At 39.0% G+C, this 22,790-nt stretch overlaps 1 protein-coding gene across 1 annotated transcript in view; it reads left to right on the top strand.

Annotated features, from left to right (window-relative positions):
• The window catches only part of LOC128694944 (uncharacterized), a 409,169-nt gene that overhangs the window by 368,269 nt on the left and 18,110 nt on the right, over positions 1–22,790 (top strand). The window contains exon 4 of the mRNA XM_070094354.1: positions 10,831–11,076. Coding sequence (XP_069950455.1) covers positions 10,831–11,076 — 246 coding nt within the window. The remainder of the gene's footprint in view (positions 1–10,830; positions 11,077–22,790) is intronic.

Below are 22,790 nucleotides of genomic sequence, written 5' to 3'. Positions count from 1 at the left end.
ATATATATATATATACTGTCGAATTTTTCTTCATAAAGTCTCCTAAATATGAAGTTCAGTTCTTCGGAAAATAGTCACCGTGCAACACAGAATCGGAAGGAGAGAAAAAAAAGTAATATCTGTCATTCTGGACCTCCTCTGTGTGCGCCCTCCCACCTCTCCTGCACACTCTTCCATCCCCCATCCACCCGTGTACCTGCGCTCCTGTATTCTTTTTTTTCTTTTTTTTTTTACACAGGGTTTGACAAGGTTAGGATCCCTAGCTTTATTGACAAGCTATTTACAGGTTAAGGATTCCTAACTTTATTGGCAGGCTAAGAGCTGTTACCTACATCAGCTCATTTGAAAGCATTTTTATTGTTATGAGACATACAAGTAGGGAACAGGATGAAGTTGGAGCCATCTGTGGGCCAGCATTTTCATTTGATCAACTGACTTTTATCTCGTTGACATCATTATGCTGTACGAATGTTTTCCTATACTGAGTCATCCTGGGTATGTATGATCTCAGATGGAGTGATGTTCTGGAGAAGGGTACAGCCAGAGGAAGTTGCTGCTTTCTGCCCGTCTTGTGGCATAAAAGTTTGTTTCACGCTGTCCTCGAAGTGGATCCAAGTGTGGTACTTTGACAATATTGGCCTTGTACATAACAGTAAGGCCACCCACATCCCTCCTATGTTGAAGGCTCTGCTGAAATGACAGATCTGTCCAGGATGGGTCCAGGCGAGAGATGAGACGTCTTGCTCTGTTCTCTACTCTGTCAAGCAGTCGCAGATGAGAGGGGGGGCAGGGAAACCAAGAAAGTCTCTCTCTCTCTCTCTCTCTCTCTCTCTCTCTCTCTCTCTCTCTCTCTCTCTCTCTCTCTCTCTCTCTCTCTCTCTCTCTCTCTCTCTCTCTCTCTCTCTCTCTCTCTCTCTCTCTCTCTCTCTCTCTCTCTTTTTTTTTTTTTTTTTCTATCTCGTCTTTTTTTTTTTTTTTTTTTTTTTTTTTTTTGATAACGTTCTTTTTCGTTTTCATCTGAATAAACGTGATATATGACGATTAAGGTCAATCCTCGTGATCTTTTTAAAAATTTCTCTCCAACTGACATCACCAACCATGATTTTTGTGAGATCTTTGTTACCTGAAGATCATTTCGGGAGTCGCCTCCCCCCACCACCACTACCGAGGTCCGGTCCCTTACCATGCCTCCTGACCAGGCCTCCTGGTCGACTGCCTGATCAACCAGGCTACTGGCACTATACTCACGCACTTGAAAGTAGGCACCACAACCTTTTTGATCAGGAACCAACGTAAGGAACTTTAAGACAGCCAGGACCCGTTGGTAATTCCTCTTGTGTAATAAAATAATTATATCTATGGGGAAGGGTAAATAACAAAGCTTGATACGAGGAACGGGAGGACAGTGCTAATTGGCTGGATCAAGATCCCCCCTCCCCCACCCTTTTTAAATGCAGCACAAATGACAAATCCAGCGCGTCTAAGCTCTTTCACGAATTTACATATAAAGTAAAACGAATAGAAAGAAAGACATTAAGTAATTGAAAATACATATGTATTATCCCCTTTGAGACAGAGGTGAGGTATGTATCCACGAAGGCCTGTTATCGCAGATGTTCGGGACGCGGAGATCTCGGATACATTTAAATGGCCTGCAGGTGTTAAATCCGACACATGTGTTTTTGTATGTCTTCAGATAGGCCATGTTAGAGTCAAATGTCTCTTAAATAAATAACAAAAAGGCACAATACCGTGATTGAATCAATACATACATCCCCGCACATAAAGAGAGCATGACGACGTTGTAAGACTTGGACCATTGACAAAGTCACAAAGTGACTTTGTCAATGGTCCAAGTCGGACCGAAACGTCGTCGTAAGCTTCTCTCTTTTATGTGCGGGTTATTTGTGTCAAATGTCTCTTGTTTCAACACAGTCACAAAGTAAAGCAGAGAATTTTTCTTTAAATTAATTGTAATTACTATTATTATTACGAGTAATTATTATTAATATTACGAGTAATTATTATTAATATTACGAGAAATTATTATTAATATTAATAGTAATTATTATTAATATTACGAGAAATTATTAATATTACGATTAATTATTATTAATATTATTAGTAATTATTATTAATATTACGAGTATTTATTATTAATATTTACATCATCATTATCACAATTATTACAATTACTATAATCACATTCGCTACAGTCGCAATAAACACAATCACTGCAATCACCATTACCATAATCACCCTCAACCTTGTCACTCTCATCATGATCGCTACCACACTAATCACAATCACCACAGTCACGATCACCATAATCACAGTCACCACAGTCACAGCTGCCATCCTCATAATCACCACAATCACAAGCGCGATCATCACAAATACCATCATTATCAACAATTTTACTGTCATATTCATCCACTGAAAATAGAAAGACTGCCCACGTATTTATTTTTATTATCATTATAACTATATATTTAGGGACAAGCATTAAACCCGGAAGAATCACATGGGAAAGGTAGGCAACCAGGTTTGATCTAAAGAATTCCCAGTGTTTGAGTTTCCGTCACCACCCTCAAGAAGGGGGTGCCAGCGTACAGTCTTCTCCCCGAGAGAGAGTGAAATATCTCCGCCAGAATCTATTCAGAAGTTTGAAATTAAAATGAAGTGTTTGAGAATCTGATGATATTGGGTATCGATCTGGCCTCACACGGGACGGACGCGGATGTGAGCTGCGCCTTTGGGTGGTGGGTGCCGTTTTCTGTATGATTTTCTCCCTTTAAGAGACTTAAGAACATAAGAACATAAGAAAGAAGGAACACTGCAACAGGCCTACCTATATATTTTTGAAATGCTCTTCATCTAAGGAAATGCAGTTACTCCTTCCTTGCATGGGATCAAACCTTATTATCTCCTATTCCCATGAAACTGTAAGACTCCAACAGGATAGTGCTTCCCTATGTGATGATAATATGACCAACAAGCCACTAGATGGAAACAGTTCGAGATCTTTCGCTCTGTTACCACCGGTGCTTCGTCAGGAGTTATACAATGAAATTGATAAATTATTATAATCTATTATTATTATAATGTTATCATAATCTATTATAATCTATTATCATAATCTATTATTATAATCTGCTATCGTAATTAATTATTATTATATATCATAATTTATTATTATTATAATCTACTATTGTTATAATCTATTTCTTGTATGACCTTTAGAGGTCATACAGGAAATAGATTTATAAAATGGAAAATTCTCAGAGGTATATGTTGTGGTGGCACTGTGGTGGCACTGTGGTGGCACTGTGGTGGCACTGTGGTGGCACTGTGGTGGCACTGTGGTGGCACTGTGGTGGCACTGTGGTGGCACTGTGGTGGCACTGTGGTGACACTGTGGTGGCACTGTGGTGGCACTGTGGTGGCACTGTGGTGGCACTGTGGTGGCACTGTGGTGACACTGTGGTGGCACTGTGGTGGCACTGTGGTGACACTGTGGTGACACTGTGGTGGCACTGTGGTGACACTGTAGTGGCACTGTGGTGGCACTGTGGTGACACTGTGGTGGCACTGTGGTGGCACTGTGGTGACACTGTGGTGGCACTGTGGTGGCACTGTGGTGGCACTGTGGTGGCACTGTGGTGGCACTGTGGTGGATATTGTTTACGTGATATTTTTTTTTCCTTGATTGTGCTATCCCTCTTTCAATTCTATTTTTGATGATGCATTCGTATTTCTTATACTTTCATACAGCTTTAGTGTGCTACTTTTAATACTTTGTTTCACGAAATTTCTCCTTTTTCCTAAGTTTCTTGCTTCACGAAATATATTTTTCCCTCTTTTCATAGTTTTTTCCTCCGAATTTTAAGCCCCGTTTTTCGTTTCCTGTGTTGCTGGACTTGGTTCTCCTTTTTTTCTTTTATTCCATTTTTTATGAAGTTTTCCATTCATATTTTTTTCTTCTATGGAATTTTACGTGTTTTTTTTCCAATGTTGTCCAAGCTTCGTTATCTCTTCTGTTCTCTTTCGTGTTTTTTCGTTTCGTTGTCTGTCCTTCTTTTAAATTCAGGAATTTTTAAAAGTGTTAGGTTAACATACCTTGCATTAGTTTTACAATTAATAATAATAATAATAATAATAATAATAATAATAATAATAATAATAATATTATTATTATTATTATTATTATTATTATTATTACGTGAGGTTGTAGACAGCACACCACCCAGGGAAGTACTACCGTCCTGCCAGATGACTGTGAAACAAAAACCTGTAACTGTTTTGCATGATGGTAGGATTGCTGGTTTCTTTTTCTGTCTCATAAACACGCTAAGATAACAGGGATATCTTGCTACTCCTACTTACACTTTGGTCACACTTCACAGACACGCACATGCATATATATATATATACATACATCTAGGTTTTTCTCCTTTTTCTAAATAGCTCTTGTTCTTTTTTATTTCTTCTATTGTCCATGGGGAAGTGGAAAAGAATCTTTCCTCCGTAAGCCATGCGTGTCGTATGAGGCGACTAAAATGCCGGGAGCAATGGGCTAGTAACCCCTTCTCCTGTATACAATTACTAAAAAAGAGAAGAAGAAAAACTTTATAAAACTGGGTTGCTTAAATGTGCGTGGATGTAGTGCGGATGACAAGAAACAGATGATTGCTGATGTTATGAATGAAAAGAAGTTGGATGTCCTGGCCCTAAGCGAAACAAAGCTGAAGGGGGTAGGAGAGTTTCAGTGGGGGGAAATAAATGGGATTAAATCTGGAGTATCTGAGAGAGTTAGAGCAAAGGAAGGGGTAGCAGTAATGTTAAATGATCAGTTATGGAAGGAGAAAAGAGAATATGAATGTGTAAATTCAAGAATTATGTGGATTAAAGTAAAGGTTGGATGCGAGAAGTGGGTCATAATAAGCGTGTATGCACCTGGAGAAGAGAGGAATGCAGAGGAGAGAGAGAGATTTTGGGAGATGTTAAGTGAATGTATAGGAGCCTTTGAACCAAGTGAGAGAGTAATTGTGGTAGGGGACTTGAATGCTAAAGTAGGAGAAACTTTTAGAGAGGGTGTGGTAGGTAAGTTTGGGGTGCCAGGTGTAAATGATAATGGGAGCCCTTTGATTGAACTTTGTATAGAAAGGGGTTTAGTTATAGGTAATACATATTTTAAGAAAAAGAGGATAAATAAGTATACACGATATGATGTAGGGCGAAATGACAGTAGTTTGTTGGATTATGTATTGGTAGATAAAAGACTGTTGAGTAGACTTCAGGATGTACATGTTTATAGAGGGGCCACAGATATATCAGATCACTTTCTAGTTGTAGCTACACTGAGAGTAAAAGGTAGATGGGATACAAGGAGAATAGAAGCATCAGGGAAGAGAGAGGTGAAGGTTTATAAACTAAAAGAGGAGGCAGTTAGGGTAAGATATAAACAGCTATTGGAGGATAGATGGGCTAATGAGAGCATAGGCAATGGGGTCGAAGAGGTATGGGGTAGGTTTAAAAATGTAGTGTTAGAGTGTTCAGCAGAAGTTTGTGGTTACAGGAAAGTGGGTGCAGGAGGGAAGAGGAGCGATTGGTGGAATGATGATGTAAAGAGAGTAGTAAGGGAGAAAAAGTTAGCATATGAGAAGTTTTTACAAAGTAGAAGTGATGCAAGGAGGGAAGAGTATATGGAGAAAAAGAGAGAAGTTAAGAGAGTGGTGAAGCAATGTAAAAAGAGAGCAAATGAGAGAGTGGGTGAGATGTTATCAACAAATTTTGTTGAAAATAAGAAAAAGTTTTGGAGTGAGATTAACAAGTTAAGAAAGCCTAGAGAACAAATGGATTTGTCAGTTAAAAATAGGAGAGGAGAGTTATTAAATGGAGAGTTAGAGGTATTGGGAAGATGGAAGGAATATTTTGAGGAATTGTTAAATGTTGATGAAGATAGGAAGCTGTGATTTCGTGTATAGGGCAAGGAGGAATAACATCTTGTAGGAGTGAGGAAGAGCCAGTTGTGAGTGTGGGGGAAGTTCGTGAGGCAGTAGGTAAAATGAAAGGGGGTAAGGCAGCCGGGATTGATGGGATAAAGATAGAAATGTTAAAAGCAGGTGGGGATATAGTTTTGGAGTGGTTGGTGCAATTATTTAATAAATGTATGGAAGAGGGTAAGGTACCTAGGGATTGGCAGAGAGCATGCATAGTTCCTTTGTATAAAGGCAAAGGGGATAAAAGAGAGTGCAAAAATTATAGGGGGATAAGTCTGTTGAGTGTACCTGGTAAAGTGTATGGTAGAGTTATAATTGAAAGAATTAAGAGTAAGACGGAGAATAGGATAGCAGATGAACAAGGAGGCTTTAGGAAAGGTAGGGGGTGTGTGGACCAGGTGTTTACAGTGAAACATATAAGTGAACAGTATTTAGATAAGGCTAAAGAGGTCTTTGTGGCATTTATGGATTTGGAAAAGGCGTATGACAGGGTGGATAGGGGGGCAATGTGGCAGATGTTGCAAGTGTATGGTGTAGGAGGTAGGTTACTGAAAGCAGTGAAGAGTTTTTACGAGGATAGTGAGGCTCAAGTTAGAGTATGTAGGAAAGAGGGAAATTTTTTCCCAGTAAAAGTAGGCCTTAGACAAGGATGTGTGATGTCACCGTGGTTGTTTAATATATTTATAGATGGGGTTGTAAGAGAAGTAAATGCGAGGGTCTTGGCAAGAGGCGTGGAGTTAAAAGATAAAGAATCACACACAAAGTGGGAGTTGTCACAGCTGCTCTTTGCTGATGACACTGTGCTCTTGGGAGATTCTGAAGAGAAGTTGCAGAGATTGGTGGATGAATTTGGTAGGGTGTGCAAAAGAAGAAAATTAAAGGTGAATACAGGAAAGAGTAAGGTTATGAGGATAACAAAAAGATTAGGTGATGAAAGATTGAATATCAGATTGGAGGGAGAGAGTATGGAGGAGGTGAACGTATTCAGATATTTGGGAGTGGACGTGTCAGCGGATGGGTCTATGAAAGATGAGGTGAATCATAGAATTGATGAGGGAAAAAGAGTGAGTGGTGCACTTAGGAGTCTGTGGAGACAAAGAACTTTGTCCTTGGAGGCAAAGAGGGGAATGTATGAGAGTATAGTTTTACCAACGCTCTTATATGGGTGTGAAGCGTGGGTGATGAATGTTGCAGCGAGGAGAAGGCTGGAGGCAGTGGAGATGTCATGTCTGAGGGCAATGTGTGGTGTGAATATAATGCAGAGAATTCGTAGTTTGGAAGTTAGGAGGAGGTGCGGGATTACCAAAACTGTTGTCCAGAGGGCTGAGGAAGGGTTGTTGAGGTGGTTCGGACATGTAGAGAGAATGGAGCGAAACAGAATGACTTCAAGAGTGTATCAGTCTGTAGTGGAAGGAAGGCGGGGTAGGGGGTCGGCCTAGGAAGGGTTGGAGGGAGGGGGTAAAGGAGGTTTTGTGTGCGAGGGGCTTGGACTTCCAGCAGGCATGCGTGAGCGTGTTTGATAGGAGTGAATGGAGACAAATGGTTTTTAATACTTGACGTGCTGTTGGAGTGTGAGCAAAGTAACATTTATGAAGGGATTCAGGGAAACCGGCAGGCCGGACTTGAGTCCTGGAGATGGGAAGTACAGTGCCTGCACTCTGAAGGAGGGGTGTTAATGTTGCAGTTTAAAAACTGTAGTGTAAAGCACCCTTCTGGCAAGACAGTGATGGAGTGAATGATGGTGAAAGTTTTTCTTTTTCGGGCCACCCTGCCTTGGTGGGAATCGGCCGGTGTGATAATAAAAAAAAAAAAAATAAAAAAAAAACTCTTATGGGTCATAATGCTCGCTGTTCTTAATATTTTTAACACACCGGCCTTCTCAAACCGAGGAAGGGTGACTCGAAAAAGAAGGAACACTTTCACCATCATTCACTCCATCACTGTCTTGCCAGAGGGGCGCAGATACTGCAGTTCAGATGTCCCTCCAAACTGCACCTTCGTCACCCCTCCTTCAAAGTGCAGGCACAGCTCTTCCCACCTTCAGGACTCAAGTCCGGCTGATGAATACTAAAAGAGAGTCAACTTGTGCTTAATAATGATTTTTTTAAAACCTTTGGTGTCAAGCAATTAATAGATGTGCCTTAGTTTTGTAAGGTCTCTCTATCCCCCCCTCTCTCTCTCTCTCTCTCTTTTTTTTTACACAGGGTTTGACAAGGTTAAGGATCCTTCTCTCTCTCTCTCTTTCTCTCTCTCTCTCTCTCTCTCTTTTTAACACAGGGTTTGACAAGGTTAAGGATCCCTAGCTTTATTGACAAGCTATTTACAGGTTAAGGATTCTTAACTTTATTGACAGGCTAAGAGTTGTTACCTACATCAGCTCTCTCTCTCTCTCGTTCTCTCTCTCCAATCATTCTCTTGCTCTCCCCTTGCTTATCTTTTCCTCATCTTCTGCTGGCTGCGTTCCATCCTTGAGGGTCCCCATGATGCCAGCACAGCATACTCTACACTCTCGGAAATCTCTCCTTCGCCACAAATCTCCCAGCAACATATACCAACCTCTCATCTTTGGCCTTATTTTTCCTCGTCTCCCATCCCATCAAGTTTCTCTTCAGAACTTTTCTTTTTTATTTACAACCCTCTTTCCTTTTTCCTTTTATTTCTGTAGCTTCGCCAGTGTTAAGGTGTTTTCTCTGTTTACTTCAGCTGAGATGTTTGCCTGTATTTGGTATTTCGAATATTTTAAGATGTATATAGTCTTCCTAAAAAAATAGGAATTTTTTGTTTGCTCACTTCCACGCCAGTTTTATCCTATAGCTGTTTCTCTCTGACTCTAATTCATACTTTGCACCATGGCTGCTCTCTCACCCTCTGCCACTTTCGCTTCCTACTATCTTCACCGTACACCTCACACCTACAACGTCACTGAGTCCAATTTACATCCGCACCTGTGTTACAAACCATTGACTTCTCCCTCCCCTACTTCATTGATTTCCTGTAAATCTCCACAGCTTTTGCCTATGTCTTGCTTATTGTCCCTACTCCATGCCCTCTTTTGCCATCAGTGTATTTTATATATATATATATATATATATATATATATATATATATATATATATATATATATATATATATATATATAATTATAGTTGTGTGTGTGTGTGTGTGTGTGTGTGTGTGTGTGTGAGTGTATGTGTGTGTGTGTGTGTGTGTGTGTGTGTGTGTGTGTGTGTGTGTGTGTGTGTTTCTACATTCTGACAAATCTCATTTCAGTTATGTTCCTCGTTCTCGCCTCCCTCTCTCTCTCTCTCTCTCTCTCTGTTTCCTGTTTTCTCTCACTAACAAAGGCAGCAGACTAACAGACACCCAAACAATCATTTGCATAGAGCAGTAGAGTCCATTTCCACTTTTCTACCTCAGCAGTCAAGTCTATTCCCCTAGACATTGGAAACAAACTTTTGCCAACTCTAAATTGAAGTTATTTCACGATTTTTAGAACTCTTTCGAAGACAAACATATTGAGATTGAGATAATAGTCTTTTCCATTCTGTTTTTAAGGATTTGAAAACCATTTTCTGATATGCAATTTTTCTTGACAGTTGTTTAAAATGCGTGAAACGATGTTTTCCGAAATGCTTATGTATAATCCTATTTTAAAGAAAGGCTGGGTCTTCCGTCCGCACAAGAATATACATATGTATTTACCTTTTAATATATACCAGTACTGTATATGATAATCGTACATTGTAAGCAAAATATATACGCTAAGCTGACTGGCATAAAAAAGTAGGATGCAATATATACGCTTTGCGAAAACATTTAAATAAATTAGTACTCATTTTAACAAAACAAATATCCAATATGTACCCAAACGTCCTCATTCAAGGAATATATAACTTAATGTAACATACATATCTGAGTATTAGCAAGTTGATTCGTTAATTTCTATGCTTAATTTAGTTAATGATCCAAATATTGCATTAAATATGACTCAACAGATGAAATTCGACACGAATTCCTGGATTATTGAAGTAATATCTCCCAGGGCACACCTCGTACTCCAATCTCTCCGATGACAAGTTTCCATCAAAATTAGGTCTTGGTCCCGGGAGAATTTGCATGATCCACAGAAAAAGAAAAAGGCAAGCAGACAGGGACGTACACACACACACACACACACACACACACACACACACACACACACACACACACACACACACACACACACAAACACAACAGTGACCTTAAACTTGTCTCCACATATTATATTAGTTAATTTACATATTTAGTTAAGAGGCGTAGGGTTCCAAGTCTGGCATTCCATAGTACACTACCGTGGGAAGGTGATATTAATTTCCTACCACAACGCATCTCTTCCTCTCGTTCTTGTTCTTTCTTTGGTACCAGAACAATTTTTTTATTGATCTCTATTTCTACAATATAAGTGAACATACGTAGTAAACGCTTCACATTTACCCCACTTCTCTCTCTCTCTCTCTCTCTTTTTACAAAGTGTTTTACAAAGTTGGCTTCAGCTACCTACGGACCGTGGGTCGGATCCAGCCAGCTCAAATGATGTTAAATATATGTCAAAGTTTAGCATGTATTATTATTACGTCTATTTATTAACTATGGCGATAGGTGTGGCAAACCATGCGCTCGCAGACACGGGCTCTGGCGGAACAAGGTTGCCAACCCCTGGCTTAAGGGTTCCTAACCTTATTGACAAGCTTAGAGCTGTTACCTACATCATCTCATGTTAAAGCCTTTTTATTGCTGTGAGACATACGTCCTCGACATCTCATCCCTCGCAAATCTCTCCTTCCACCAGTGTGTAATCGCACCTTCTACGGCTACGTGGACCACACTTACCAGTTGGAGGTTCCAGCGCCGCCAGCATCCCGTGCGGGCCTACCTCAGGCGCCCGTCCGCCCTCACCTTCTGATGGGGGGGTCGTCGTCAGAACCATTCAGGTGCATCCTCACCTTCACCGCCATCGGCAGGACTCACGGAGACATCATCCAGATAACATTCTCAGAGTTCCACATCGGCCACTTCAACGTCGCTGCTGCAGATTGTAAGTGACTGTTAACTATTTACGAGTTCTTCTTCTTCTTCTTCTTCTTCTTCTTCTTCTTCTTCTTCTTCTCCTTCTTCTTCTTCTTCTTCTTCTTCTTCTTCTTCTTCTTCTCCTTCTTTTATTATTATTATTATTATTATTGTTATTATTATTATTATTATGTTGTTGTTGTTGTTGTTGCTGTTGTTGTTGTTGTTGTTGTTGTTGTTGTTGTTGTTGTTGTTGCTGTTGTTGTTGTTGTTGTTGCTGTTGTTGTTCTTCTTCTTCTTCTTCTTCTTCTTCTTCTTCTTCTTCTTCTTCTTCTTCTTCTTCTTCTTCTTCTTCTTGGTGTTGTTTTTATTATTATTATTATTATTATTATTATTATTATTATTATTATTATTATTATTATTATTATTATTATTATTATTATCATCATCATCATTATGTTATTATAATAATATTATCATTATTGTTATTCTTATTGTTATTATTATTAAGAAGTGCCTAGGTAAGTAAGTTTGAACCTAGAAAAAAGGAGGGTAGATCCGGTTCTTTGGATCAAGAGCCCTGCACTAGTTTCACGACACTCATAAGTATTTTCAACTTAAGTAAATCTCATGAACAACAATTTTAATGATAGTAATTACAGTTATAATACGTCAAATAATACAAACAATAGTGGATAACAAAATGAAATTGTATCCCTTTCCAAAGGGAATCGAAATGGGAAGCTCGGTTCTTTCGTCCGTATTTCGGGCCATCGTTAGTGCGACAGCCAGTTAGGTTGAAGAAGGTTTTTCTGATTGCTGGAGCCGATAAAATGATTTTCTGATATTTTTTTTTTTTTGTGAAATTTTTAAATATATTTCTAATTCATGTTTGTATATCCTGTTATATAATCATTATTATTCTCATTTTTCATGGAATATTCAATGGGTGGCCTGAAGTATGAGACACATGTGCAACATTTGGGAATCTTTCTTAAGGAAACGTTTCACCAGCCAGTGGCTTCTTCAGTCCATTAAAGAGAAGAACGGCGGAAGATGAGGAGGAGTTTGAGGTAATCAGTCCCTCAGCGTGATGGACTGAACACATTGACTCCAAGCTGAGGGACTGATTACCTCAAACACCACCTCCTCCATCATCTTCTGTTCTTCTCTGTAATGGAACCAGGAAGCCACTGGCTGGCGAAGCCTTTCCGGAATAAAGATTCCGAAATTTTGTATAAAAGTCTCGGTCTTCAACTTATCGGTTTTCTAAACCACTTACATCAGTGTGTAGATAACTGGTTCTGTGAGGAAGAACAGGCATGTCTCAACTTGTCGAGACTCGTCTAAATCTGTTAGACTTGTGTAGACTCGTCTATATATGTTAGACTTGTCAAGGCTCTTCCAGGTTTGTCTTGCAAAATCTAGTATTCGCGCTGCACAAAATTATAAATTCCTCCTCATCTGTTAGAGACTACTTTCAGAATATTACTCGATCACTACAATAAGTTACAGAAAAATAAATGTTGGAATGCGAATAAAATTCAAAGAAAGTGTAAACAAATAAGGTAAAGTGAAAATCATTTTCTGTAATCTCATTTCCCTTCTCTGCCACCCTTCCTACAGCCCTGTCTGACACTCTCCCAGTCCTGTCTTATGAACTTACCGGAGTTCAACGACAAGCAAATGTATCAGGCAGGAAATAGAGGATTGGATAACCTGTCTCTTCCTAGATAATGGAAAGGCATATGATGTTGTATGAGAAAGAGAGAGAGAGACAGAGAGAGAGAGAGAGAGAGAGAGAGAGAGAGAGAGAGAGAGAGAGAGAGAGAGAGAGAGAGAGAGAGAGAGAGAGAGAGAGAGAGAGAGAGAGAGAGAAATAAATGAGCGTCACAACTGGTGTCCCGTAAGCATCCGTCATGGGATGGAAGTTGATCCTCGTGTACATCAATTATGTGCCTGGAAAAAAATAGTAGTACAGACCACTGTTTGTAAAGCTAATGAGGTTGATAAATTCGGAAGAATTCAGGGAATGGTTACGTGAGGACCTGGACAGCCTACAGGACTAGTTGGAGAGGTGACTATTGGAATTTAATGCCATAGAGTTTGTTAAGAAAGTCAGAGACAGAATACTGGATATGGAATGCAGACTGGGTACACACAAACTGCAAACCTCATCTAAGAAAAAGTGCCAAGGAGTAACTGTAACATGAAACACATCACCGGAGACGTTTTTTCCTATTATTCATGGGGAAGTGTGCACATCTGATGAAGTTAAAATTGGCATTCAGGAACTTCAACAAAGAATTATAAAGCCATGTTTATGACATATGTCAAACCAGTGACAGAGTACACAGCAGCAATATAAACATTCTTTACACGAGTAAACATATACGGTACATAAATATGAGAAAATGCATAGAAAACCCTCGGAGATAAGACCTGTAAAGAAATTTTAAAGGAACTAAACTTTACAACTACCCTAGAGGAGAACCAGGTTAGGTAACGTTCGTCAGGAAACAGGACAAGTGTTTCTTAACGAGGGTCTTAGAAGATGGCCAGCCGTTGGAGCTTTTGGTCATCTGACCGAGGCCTTCCGCTGGCTTACCAGTCCACCCCTTTAAAAATTATGGTCATAGTTATAACCATTTAGTGAGAACTAGAAGAATCAGTAGTTATTATGATGTACAAGATACTCAGAGGACTCGCTAGGGCAGACAGAGTCTGTTTTAAAGGAGGACCAAGGAACAAGGGGCCTAGGAGGAAGCTTAAAAAAAAAAACGCCGTTGAGTCACACATTTGTTTGAAAGTATTTTTGTGTTCTAGGGGTGTCCACATAATGGACATTTCATGGGTAACTGTCTCGTTGGGCCGGTATCCAAAATTCGAACCTTTCATTAACATAAAGGTGAGCCCAATTAGGTTACTTCGCACAAACACCTGAACAAAAATAAAAATACTCGCACCAATACACACACACACATACACACACACACGCATATGTAGATATATATACACACATACACATATACACATATACACACATATACATATACACAGGGATGTTAGGAAGTATTTCTTCAGCCACAGAGTAGTCAGTAAGTGGAATAGTTTGGGAAGCGATGTAGTGGAGGCAGGATCCATACATAGCTTTAAGCAGAGGTATGATAAAGCTCACGGCTCGGGGAGAGTGACCTAGTAGCGATCAGTGAAGAGGCGGGGCCAGGAGCTCGGACTCGACCCCCGCAACCTCAACTAGGTGAGTACAACTAGGTGAGTACACACATACACCAACCCACCCTCTTCATTACACCTTTCAGGAACTTACCTCTATCGAAGCCTACGCTTCCATTTCTCTTGAAAAATTCCCCGGAAGTTAGAGTTTCATTAAAAGTCTTCGTCGTTACCTCCAAATTCCTGTCGCATCCCATTTTCATGGCCCGACAACCTGGGGGTCATTACGTTCCTATTAAACCGTTCTCGGCGTAAGATATTACGTGCTTCTCAAACTTTTCCTTATAGCACGCTCGTAGCAGATACCAGCAAGACAGATCTTTGCAGCGTCCTGTAAGCATTACTCTCGTCGAATTCAATAGATTCTCTACTGAAAATTAATTTTATGGAATGGTAAACTGTTCCTCTATCTATCTGACAGATCTAATTCCATGAGATGTAAAAATTAAATCGAAAGAACGAGGTTATTTGAAAAAAAGTTTAGAGGGAAGGAGTAATGTGGCCTACATGGCTGGTTGCTGGTAGAATGGTAAAAGTTGCTGACATAAATATCAAGAACGTGAAACTATTTAGTCAATACAAGCCGGGTGATTACTCCGTAAGAATAACTTCTCGTTTTTTTCTCGAAGAATTCTTGAAAGGCCAAGAGAAGGAAAATATAAATTAGAAAATGCACATGCATTGCATGTACTAATGTATATACTGCATATATGTATTCTTAATAAGCCGAGTGTTTACCTAGACAATGTTGAGCCCAGAAGCATAGCTGATTTCCAGAAAATCAGTTGACAAAAAATAGTTTGAATAACATGAAATGACATATTCCACTGTTGGTAAATAAAAAAATGTAAATTTGGATAGATCTAAAGTTGCTTGGATACGATTAAGCTACATTACCCTACGTGAATCTCAATATCAAATTGGTTTTGAGACAAAATAAAGTACCTCCATGTTATAATGTCTTCGGATTTGGCATTTTCTGTACCCAACTACAAACGAGTTCGCATGATCTCTATAACCGACTTCAAATGAATTTCCATGACCTCTCTATACCCGACTACGAATGTGTTTGAGTGATCTCTCTACACTCGACTACGAATGAGTTTGCACGATCTCTCTATACCCGACAATGTAACTACCAATCTTTTGGGAACCGGTGATATATTTGGTTGCCAGAAGTAAGCAAAGCTTACTGAGGAGTTCACTGCTCAGTAATATGCATAACGCTATTCTTTTTTTAGCTCATGTGCATTATCCGGCAGAAATTCGTTCAAACGATAAATTATCACCATCCTGGGACGTTCCGTGTTTCTGTTGGTGATGTTTATGATTCTCTTAAGAGTTCAAAGTTTGAAGCATAGTGCGTTTTATTATCTCTTAAATCTCGTGGCTGGATTAAAGCAGATCTGCAAAAGATTTGTGAGTGAGAGTTAGAGGGTGTTCCCTGTGGGGAGTTCCAGCCTGTGTATCCTATTTGTTTAGCTAGCTCGTTTCGTTCGTGTTTATCATTTCTCACTCCATTGCCTGACCCGATTTTTTCCCGACAATCTTTCCAGCCAATTAGCTCGGTTTTCATTTCACCTGTTTCATTTTTTTTTCATTCAACTTCAGCACCTAGAAGTCTGTCTGCTGCCATGACATACACTGTGCTCAATAATAACCCACATGGAGACAGAAACTCAGGATATTTCAACCCCCTTCTGGGATCTTCTTCAGCAGATAAACGAGTGAAAGGAGAATATAAAGAGGATCCCAGAAAGGGGTCGAAATTTACAGATCAATTGATCTCTCGAGTCACTGTCTCCATATGGGTTATTATTAAGCAATGACAAGCGCTTATTGCACTTTAGTTATTCATACACCGTGTATAGATCTTCATGAGGGATTATATTATTATTATTATTATTATTATTATTATTATTATTATTATTATTATCATTATCTAAACCAATCCTGAAGGTTTAGTTTGTTTTCTTGTTTTGCATTGTAGTTTCACCTCATTGTAGTTTCACCTCATTGTAGTTTCTTCTGGCTCCAGTTTCTTCTCCTCTAGCTGGGTCTCCTCCCTACACCCATTTACCTTTGCAATATTTGATCGTGTTTCCTGGTTTGTTATTTGTAGGGTCATCTGTGTTTTCACAACCTACCAGTCAGGTTACGTCCCAAGACTGTAATAATGGAAAAATAGACAAATGCTGTATAATGCGATCCCTTATTGACTACGTTTCACCCACACAGTGCGCTTTATCAAGTCACAAACAGATCTGATAAAGCCCACTGTGTGTGCGAAACGTTGTCAGTTAAAGATCGCACTCTCCTGCATTTGTGTCTATTTTTCCATTTTGTCGGTATTTTATACCATTTATCTCAAAGACTCTAATAAAACTTTTCCTTTCAGTAACTGGTTAGTGAAAAGTTGTGCATTAATGTATTTTAATCCTTGATGGTTCCTGGCGGCTTGTGTGTGGTATTGGTGGTCAGTCTCTGGCACTTAGTGGCACTTATGTTCGTTGGCATTGATATTATAATTGTTATAATCATAACTAAGCGCTAAAGACACAAGGGTCATACAGGTTGGCACTACTAGCCTCTGGTACTGTTCGTGTTTCCCCGTAGTTCTCAATTTCTCATGGTCGGATTTTAAATTTCCGCAATTTTGTACTTTAGCGTAATTACACTTTAAATCGTCGTTGTTTTACGCTGTTTGTAGTTACATGGCTCAGTATCTTTTCTTACTCATGTGAAGTCTAATGTACATCCGTTGTTTGTCAAGAACTGCTCCTTGATCCCAAGTGGTGTTTTCACTTGGAGAGCTTTCTTACGTGTGTGTGTGTGTGTGTGTGTGTGTATTCACCTATTTGTACTCACCTATTTGTGGTTACAGGGGTCGAGTCTTAGCTCCTGGTCCCGCCTCTTCACCGGTTGCTACTGGGCCCTCTCTCTACCCGCTCCATGAGCTTTATCAAACCTCGTCTTAAAACTGTGTATGGTTCCTGCCTCCACTACGTCATTTTCTAGGTTATTCCACTGCCTGACAACTCTATGACTGAAGAAATACTTCCTAATATCTCTCTGACTCATTTGTGTCTTCAACTTCCAATTGTGGCCTCTTGTTTCTGTGTCCCCTCCCTGGAACATCCTGTTTTTGTCCACCTTGTCTATTCCACGCAGTATTTTATATGTCGTTATCATGTCTCCCCTGACCCTCCAGTCCTCCAGTGTCGTCAGGCCGATTTCCCTTAATCTTTCTTCATAGGACATTCCCCTTAGCTCTGGAACTAACCTTGTCGCAAACCTTTGTACTTACTCTAGTTTCTTGACGTGCTTTATCAAGTGCGGGTTCCAAACAGGTGCTGCATACTCCAGTATGGGCCTGACATACACGGTGTACAGTGTCTTGAAAGATTCCTTACTAAGGTATCGGAATGCTGTTCTCAGGTTTGCCAGGCGCCCATATGCTGCAGCAGTTATCTGATTGATGTGTGCTTCCGGAGACATGCTCGGTGTTATACTCACCCCAAGATCTTTCTCATTGAGTGAGGTTTGCAGTCTTTGGCCACCTAGTCTATACTCCGTCTGTGGTCTTCTGTGCTCTTCCCCTATCTTCATGACTTTGCATTTGGCAGGATTAAATTCGAGAAGCCATTTGCTGGACCAGGTGTCCAGTCTGTCCAGGTCTCTTTGAAGTCCTGCCTGGTCCTCATCTGATTTAATTCTCCTCATTAATTTCACATCATCTGCAAACAGGGACACTTCTGAGTCTAACCCTTCCATCATGTCGTTCACATATACCAAAAATAGCACTGGTCCTAGGACCGATCCCTGTGGGACCCCGCTCGTCACAGGTGCCCACTGTGATACATCATTACGTACCATGACTCGTTGTTGCCTCCCTGTCAGGTATTCTCTGATCCATTTCAGTGCCCTTCCTGTTATATGTGCCTGATGCTCTAGCTTCTGCACTAATCTCTTGTGAGGAACTGTGTCAAAAGCCTTCTTGCAGTCCAAGAAGATGCAATCAACCCACCCCTCTCTTTCGTGTTTTACTACTGTTATTTTATCATAAAACTCTAGAAGGTTTGTGACACAGGATTTTCCTTCCATGAATCCGTGCTGGTTGGCATTTATACTCTTGTTCCGTTCCAGGTGCTCCACCACTCTCCTCCTGATAATCTTCTCCATAACTTTGCATACTATACACGTCAATGACACAGGTCTATAGTTTAGTGCCTCTTTTCTGTCTCCTTTTTTAAAAATGGGAACTACACTTGCAGTCTTCCATACCTCAGGTAGTTGCCCAGATTCCAGGGACGTGTTGAAGATTGTGGTAAGTGGCATGCACAACATATCTGCTCCCTCTCTAAGGACCCACGGGGAGATGTCCGGTCCCATTGCCTTTGAGGTATCGATGTCCCTTATCAGTTTCTTCACCTCCTCCTCATCTGTATGTATGTCGTCCAACACTTGTTGGTGTATTCCTTGCTGGTGTCCCCATCTGGTCTGTCCCCCCAGAGTCCTTCCTGTCTCTACTGTAAATACTTCCTCAAATCTCGTGTTGAGCTCCTCACATACCTCTTGATAGTTTCTTGTGAGTTCTCCACCTTCTTTCCTCAGCCTTATCACCTGGTCCTTGACTGTTGTCTTCCTCCTAATATGGCTATACAGCAGTTTCGGGTCAGATTTGACTTTCGATGCTATGTCGTTTTCATACTGTCGCTGGGTCTCCCTCCTTATCTGTGCATACTCGTTTCTGGCCCTTCTACTAATCTCCTTGTTTTCTTGGGTCCTATGCCTTCTGTACCTTTTCCATTCTCTGTTGCACTTAGTTTTTGCCTCCCTACACCTTCGGGTGTGTGTGTGTGTGTGTGTGTGTGTGTGTGTGTGTACTCACCTAGTTGTACTCACCTAGTTGAGGTTGCGGGGGTCGAGTCCGAGCTCCTGGCCCCGCCTCTTCACTGTGTGTGTGTGTGTGTGTGTGTGTGTGTGTGTGTGTGTGTGTGTGTGTGTGTGTGTGTGTGTGTGTGTGTGTGTGTGTGTGTGTGTGTGTGTATGTGTGTGTGTGTGTGCGAACGAGTGCGTGTGTGAGAGGTTCACCACCTTTAGCAGCAGTATAGCATCAGCAGAAGCACAGCAGCAACATTGCCAGCAACAGCAGCACTAGTAGAGGAACAAGACAGCACCGGCGGCAGCAGCTGCTGCAGTAACACCCACAGGAGCTGTAGTACCAGCAACTGCCCCAGTAACCACCGTCCAACAAAGAGAACTACCTTAAATTGCCTCATTAGTGGGAGTCGAGGCGGGATAAACGAGGGAACGGAAGGCCATGAAACCTGCCATGTTTTGTGTGAGCAGGTGTGTGCTGCAAGCCTTGCTAGATGAACCTTGTATTATTACCTTACCTTGTTGAAGTTATATAATCATGATATCTTACCTTACCTAGCATATTACAAGTGGAAAAAAATCTACGTCTACTACTACAACTACTATAATAATAATAATAATAATAATAATAATAATAATAGTAATAATAATAATAATAATAATAATAATAATAATAATAATAATAATAATAATAATAATTTTAACACATTGGGGATTGATATGTAACACACCCGCGTCAGGAAACATTTGTCCTGTTTCCTGACGAACCTTACCTAACCTAACCTAATAATAATAATAATAATAATAATAATAATAATAATAATAATAATAATAATCATAATAATAATAATAATAATTTTAACACATTGGGGATTGATATGTAACACAGAGGGATGTACATTTATTATTATTATTATTATTATTATTATTATTATTATTATTATTATTATTAATATTATTATTATTATTCATAATATTATTATAAAACACACGCTTGTGTGAGGTCACTAAATTATTTCCATACTTGGAAAGGTCATAATCAACGACTATAGCTAACCATCAGGGTTAAACCAGGTGGAAATCAAACGCGTGGCTACGTGTGTACCTACGCACATCTGCGCTGACCACTGTTATAACTGACATGGCCAGTTTGATATATATATATACATATATATACACACACATATATATATATATATATATATATATATATATATATATATATATACATACATACATATGTATATATATATATATATATATATATATATATATATATATATATATATATATATATATATATATATATATATATATATATATATATATATATATATGTATATATATGCAAAACAACCACTGTGAAAGAATAGAGAAATTCCAAGCGTTTCGTGACTACTCACATTATCAAGGAACAATGAAAGTAAAGCATCAAAGGAAGGTATATAAAGGGGTAGCTCACACCTTATTATCAGATCCCACAACAAAGAAGCACCTGACGCGAGACAGCAGGCCCGCCGGCAGAACTAGATAGGTCCTTCACACAACCCACCAACAAACTATTCTATCCAAGAAATAATAAATTTAAAAATTTTATTATTTGACCAATGTATTATTAAATTCTTCCCAAATTCTTTTAATTATAAATGGATCTAATTTATATAAACCAAAGGAAATATTCATATTATTGTCAAAACTGCTTTTTATGAAACAAGATTCAATTATATTCCTGTCGACCATGGGCTTGCTTGATACTACTTTCTCAACTTTTTGAAAATCAATTGGATGGTTAAAATCTCTTACATGAATAAATAGAGCATTGGAATCTTGTCCAGTTCTAATGCTATATTTATGTTGTTTTAATCTTAGTTCGAGATTTTTATCAGTTTGACCGTAATAAACTTTATCGCAAATTTTAGAAGGAATCTTATAGACACATCCATCAGCATTTTGGGGGGAATTCTTTATCAAAAGTTTTTTTACTGTATCAAGATTTTTGAATACAACTTTAATATTAAAAGTCTTAAGAAGAGAAGGCATATCAACCAAGTTTTCATGGTAAGGGAGAACCACCATATTTTTAGTTGAACAAGGCTGGTAGTCCCTTTTTGGATTGTAAAAAGTATTTCTAGCAACTTTAAAAGATTTATCAATTACATTTCTTGGGTATTTCAAATCAGTACCTATTTCATAAATTTTGGATATTTCCTGCTCTGGACTACAAATTCGTAAAGCTCTCAAAAACATTGATGAGAAAACAGGCAGTTTAACTCTATCTTGATGGGAAGAATAATAGTGGACATAGGAACAGAAATTTGTAGGTTTTCTGTAAATTTTAAATTTGAATTCATTATTACCCTTAATAATTAAAACATCTAGAAAAGGCAATGAGTTATTTTCTTCAAATACAACAGTAAAATTTATAGAATGGGCTAAGCTATTTAATTTTCCAAGAAAATGGTGTATATCTACATTTTTGGACATAAATGTCGATATACACCATTTCCTTGGCAAATTAAATAGCTTAACCCATTCTATAAATTTTACTGTTGAATTTGAAGAAAATAACTCATTGCCTTTTCTAGATGTTTTAATTATTAAGGGTAATAATGAATTCAAATTTAAAATTTACAGAAAACCTACAAATAACTGTTCCTATGTCCACTATTATTCTTCCCATAAAGATAGAGTTAAACTGCCTGTTTTCTCATCAATGTTTTTGAGAGCTTTACGAATTTGTAGTCCAGAGCTCATAGATGAGGAAATATCCAAAATTTATGAAATAGGTATTGATTTGAAATACCCAAGAAATGTAATTGATAAATCTTTTAAAGTTGCTAGAAATACTTTTTACAATCCAAAAAGGGACAACCAGCCTTGTTCAACTAAAAATATGGTGGTTCTCCCTTATCATGAAAACTTGGTTGATATGCCTTCTCTTCTTAAGACTTTTAATATTAAATTTTAATATTATATTTTAATATTAAAGTTGTATTGAGTAGACTTCAGGATGTACATGTTTATCGAGGGGCCACAGATATATCAGATCACTTTCTAGTTGTAGCTACACTGAGAGTAAAAGGTAGATGGGATACAAGGAGAATAGAAGCATCAGGGAAGAGAGAGGTGAAGGTTTATAAACTAAAAGAGGAGGCAGTTAGGGTAAGATATAAACAGCTATTGGAGGATAGATGGGCTAATGAGAGCATAGGCAATGGGGTCGAAGAGGAATGGGGTAGGTTTAAAAATGTAGTGTTAGAGTGTTCAGCAGAAGTTTGTGGTTACAGGAAAGTGGGTGCAGGAGGGAAGAGGAGCGATTGGTGGAATGATGATGTAAAGAGAGTAGTAAGGGAGAAAAAGTTAGCATATGAGAAGTTTTTACAAAGTAGAAGTGATGCAAGGAGGGAAGAGTATATGGAGAAAAAGAGAGAGGTTAAGAGAGTGGTGAAGCAATGTAAAAAGAGAGCAAATGAGAGAGTGGGTGAGCTGTTATCAACAAATTTTGTTGAAAATAAGAAAAAGTTTTGGAGTGAGATTAACAAGTTAAGGAAGCCTAGAGAACAAATGGATTTGTCAGTTAAAAATAGGAGAGGAGAGTTATTAAATGGAGAGTTAGAGGTATTGGGA

Source organism: Cherax quadricarinatus, chromosome 45 (assembly GCF_038502225.1).
Source record: "Cherax quadricarinatus isolate ZL_2023a chromosome 45, ASM3850222v1, whole genome shotgun sequence".
Classification (NCBI taxonomy): domain Eukaryota; kingdom Metazoa; phylum Arthropoda; class Malacostraca; order Decapoda; family Parastacidae; genus Cherax; species Cherax quadricarinatus.
This window is presented reverse-complemented; position numbering and strand designations above follow the sequence as displayed.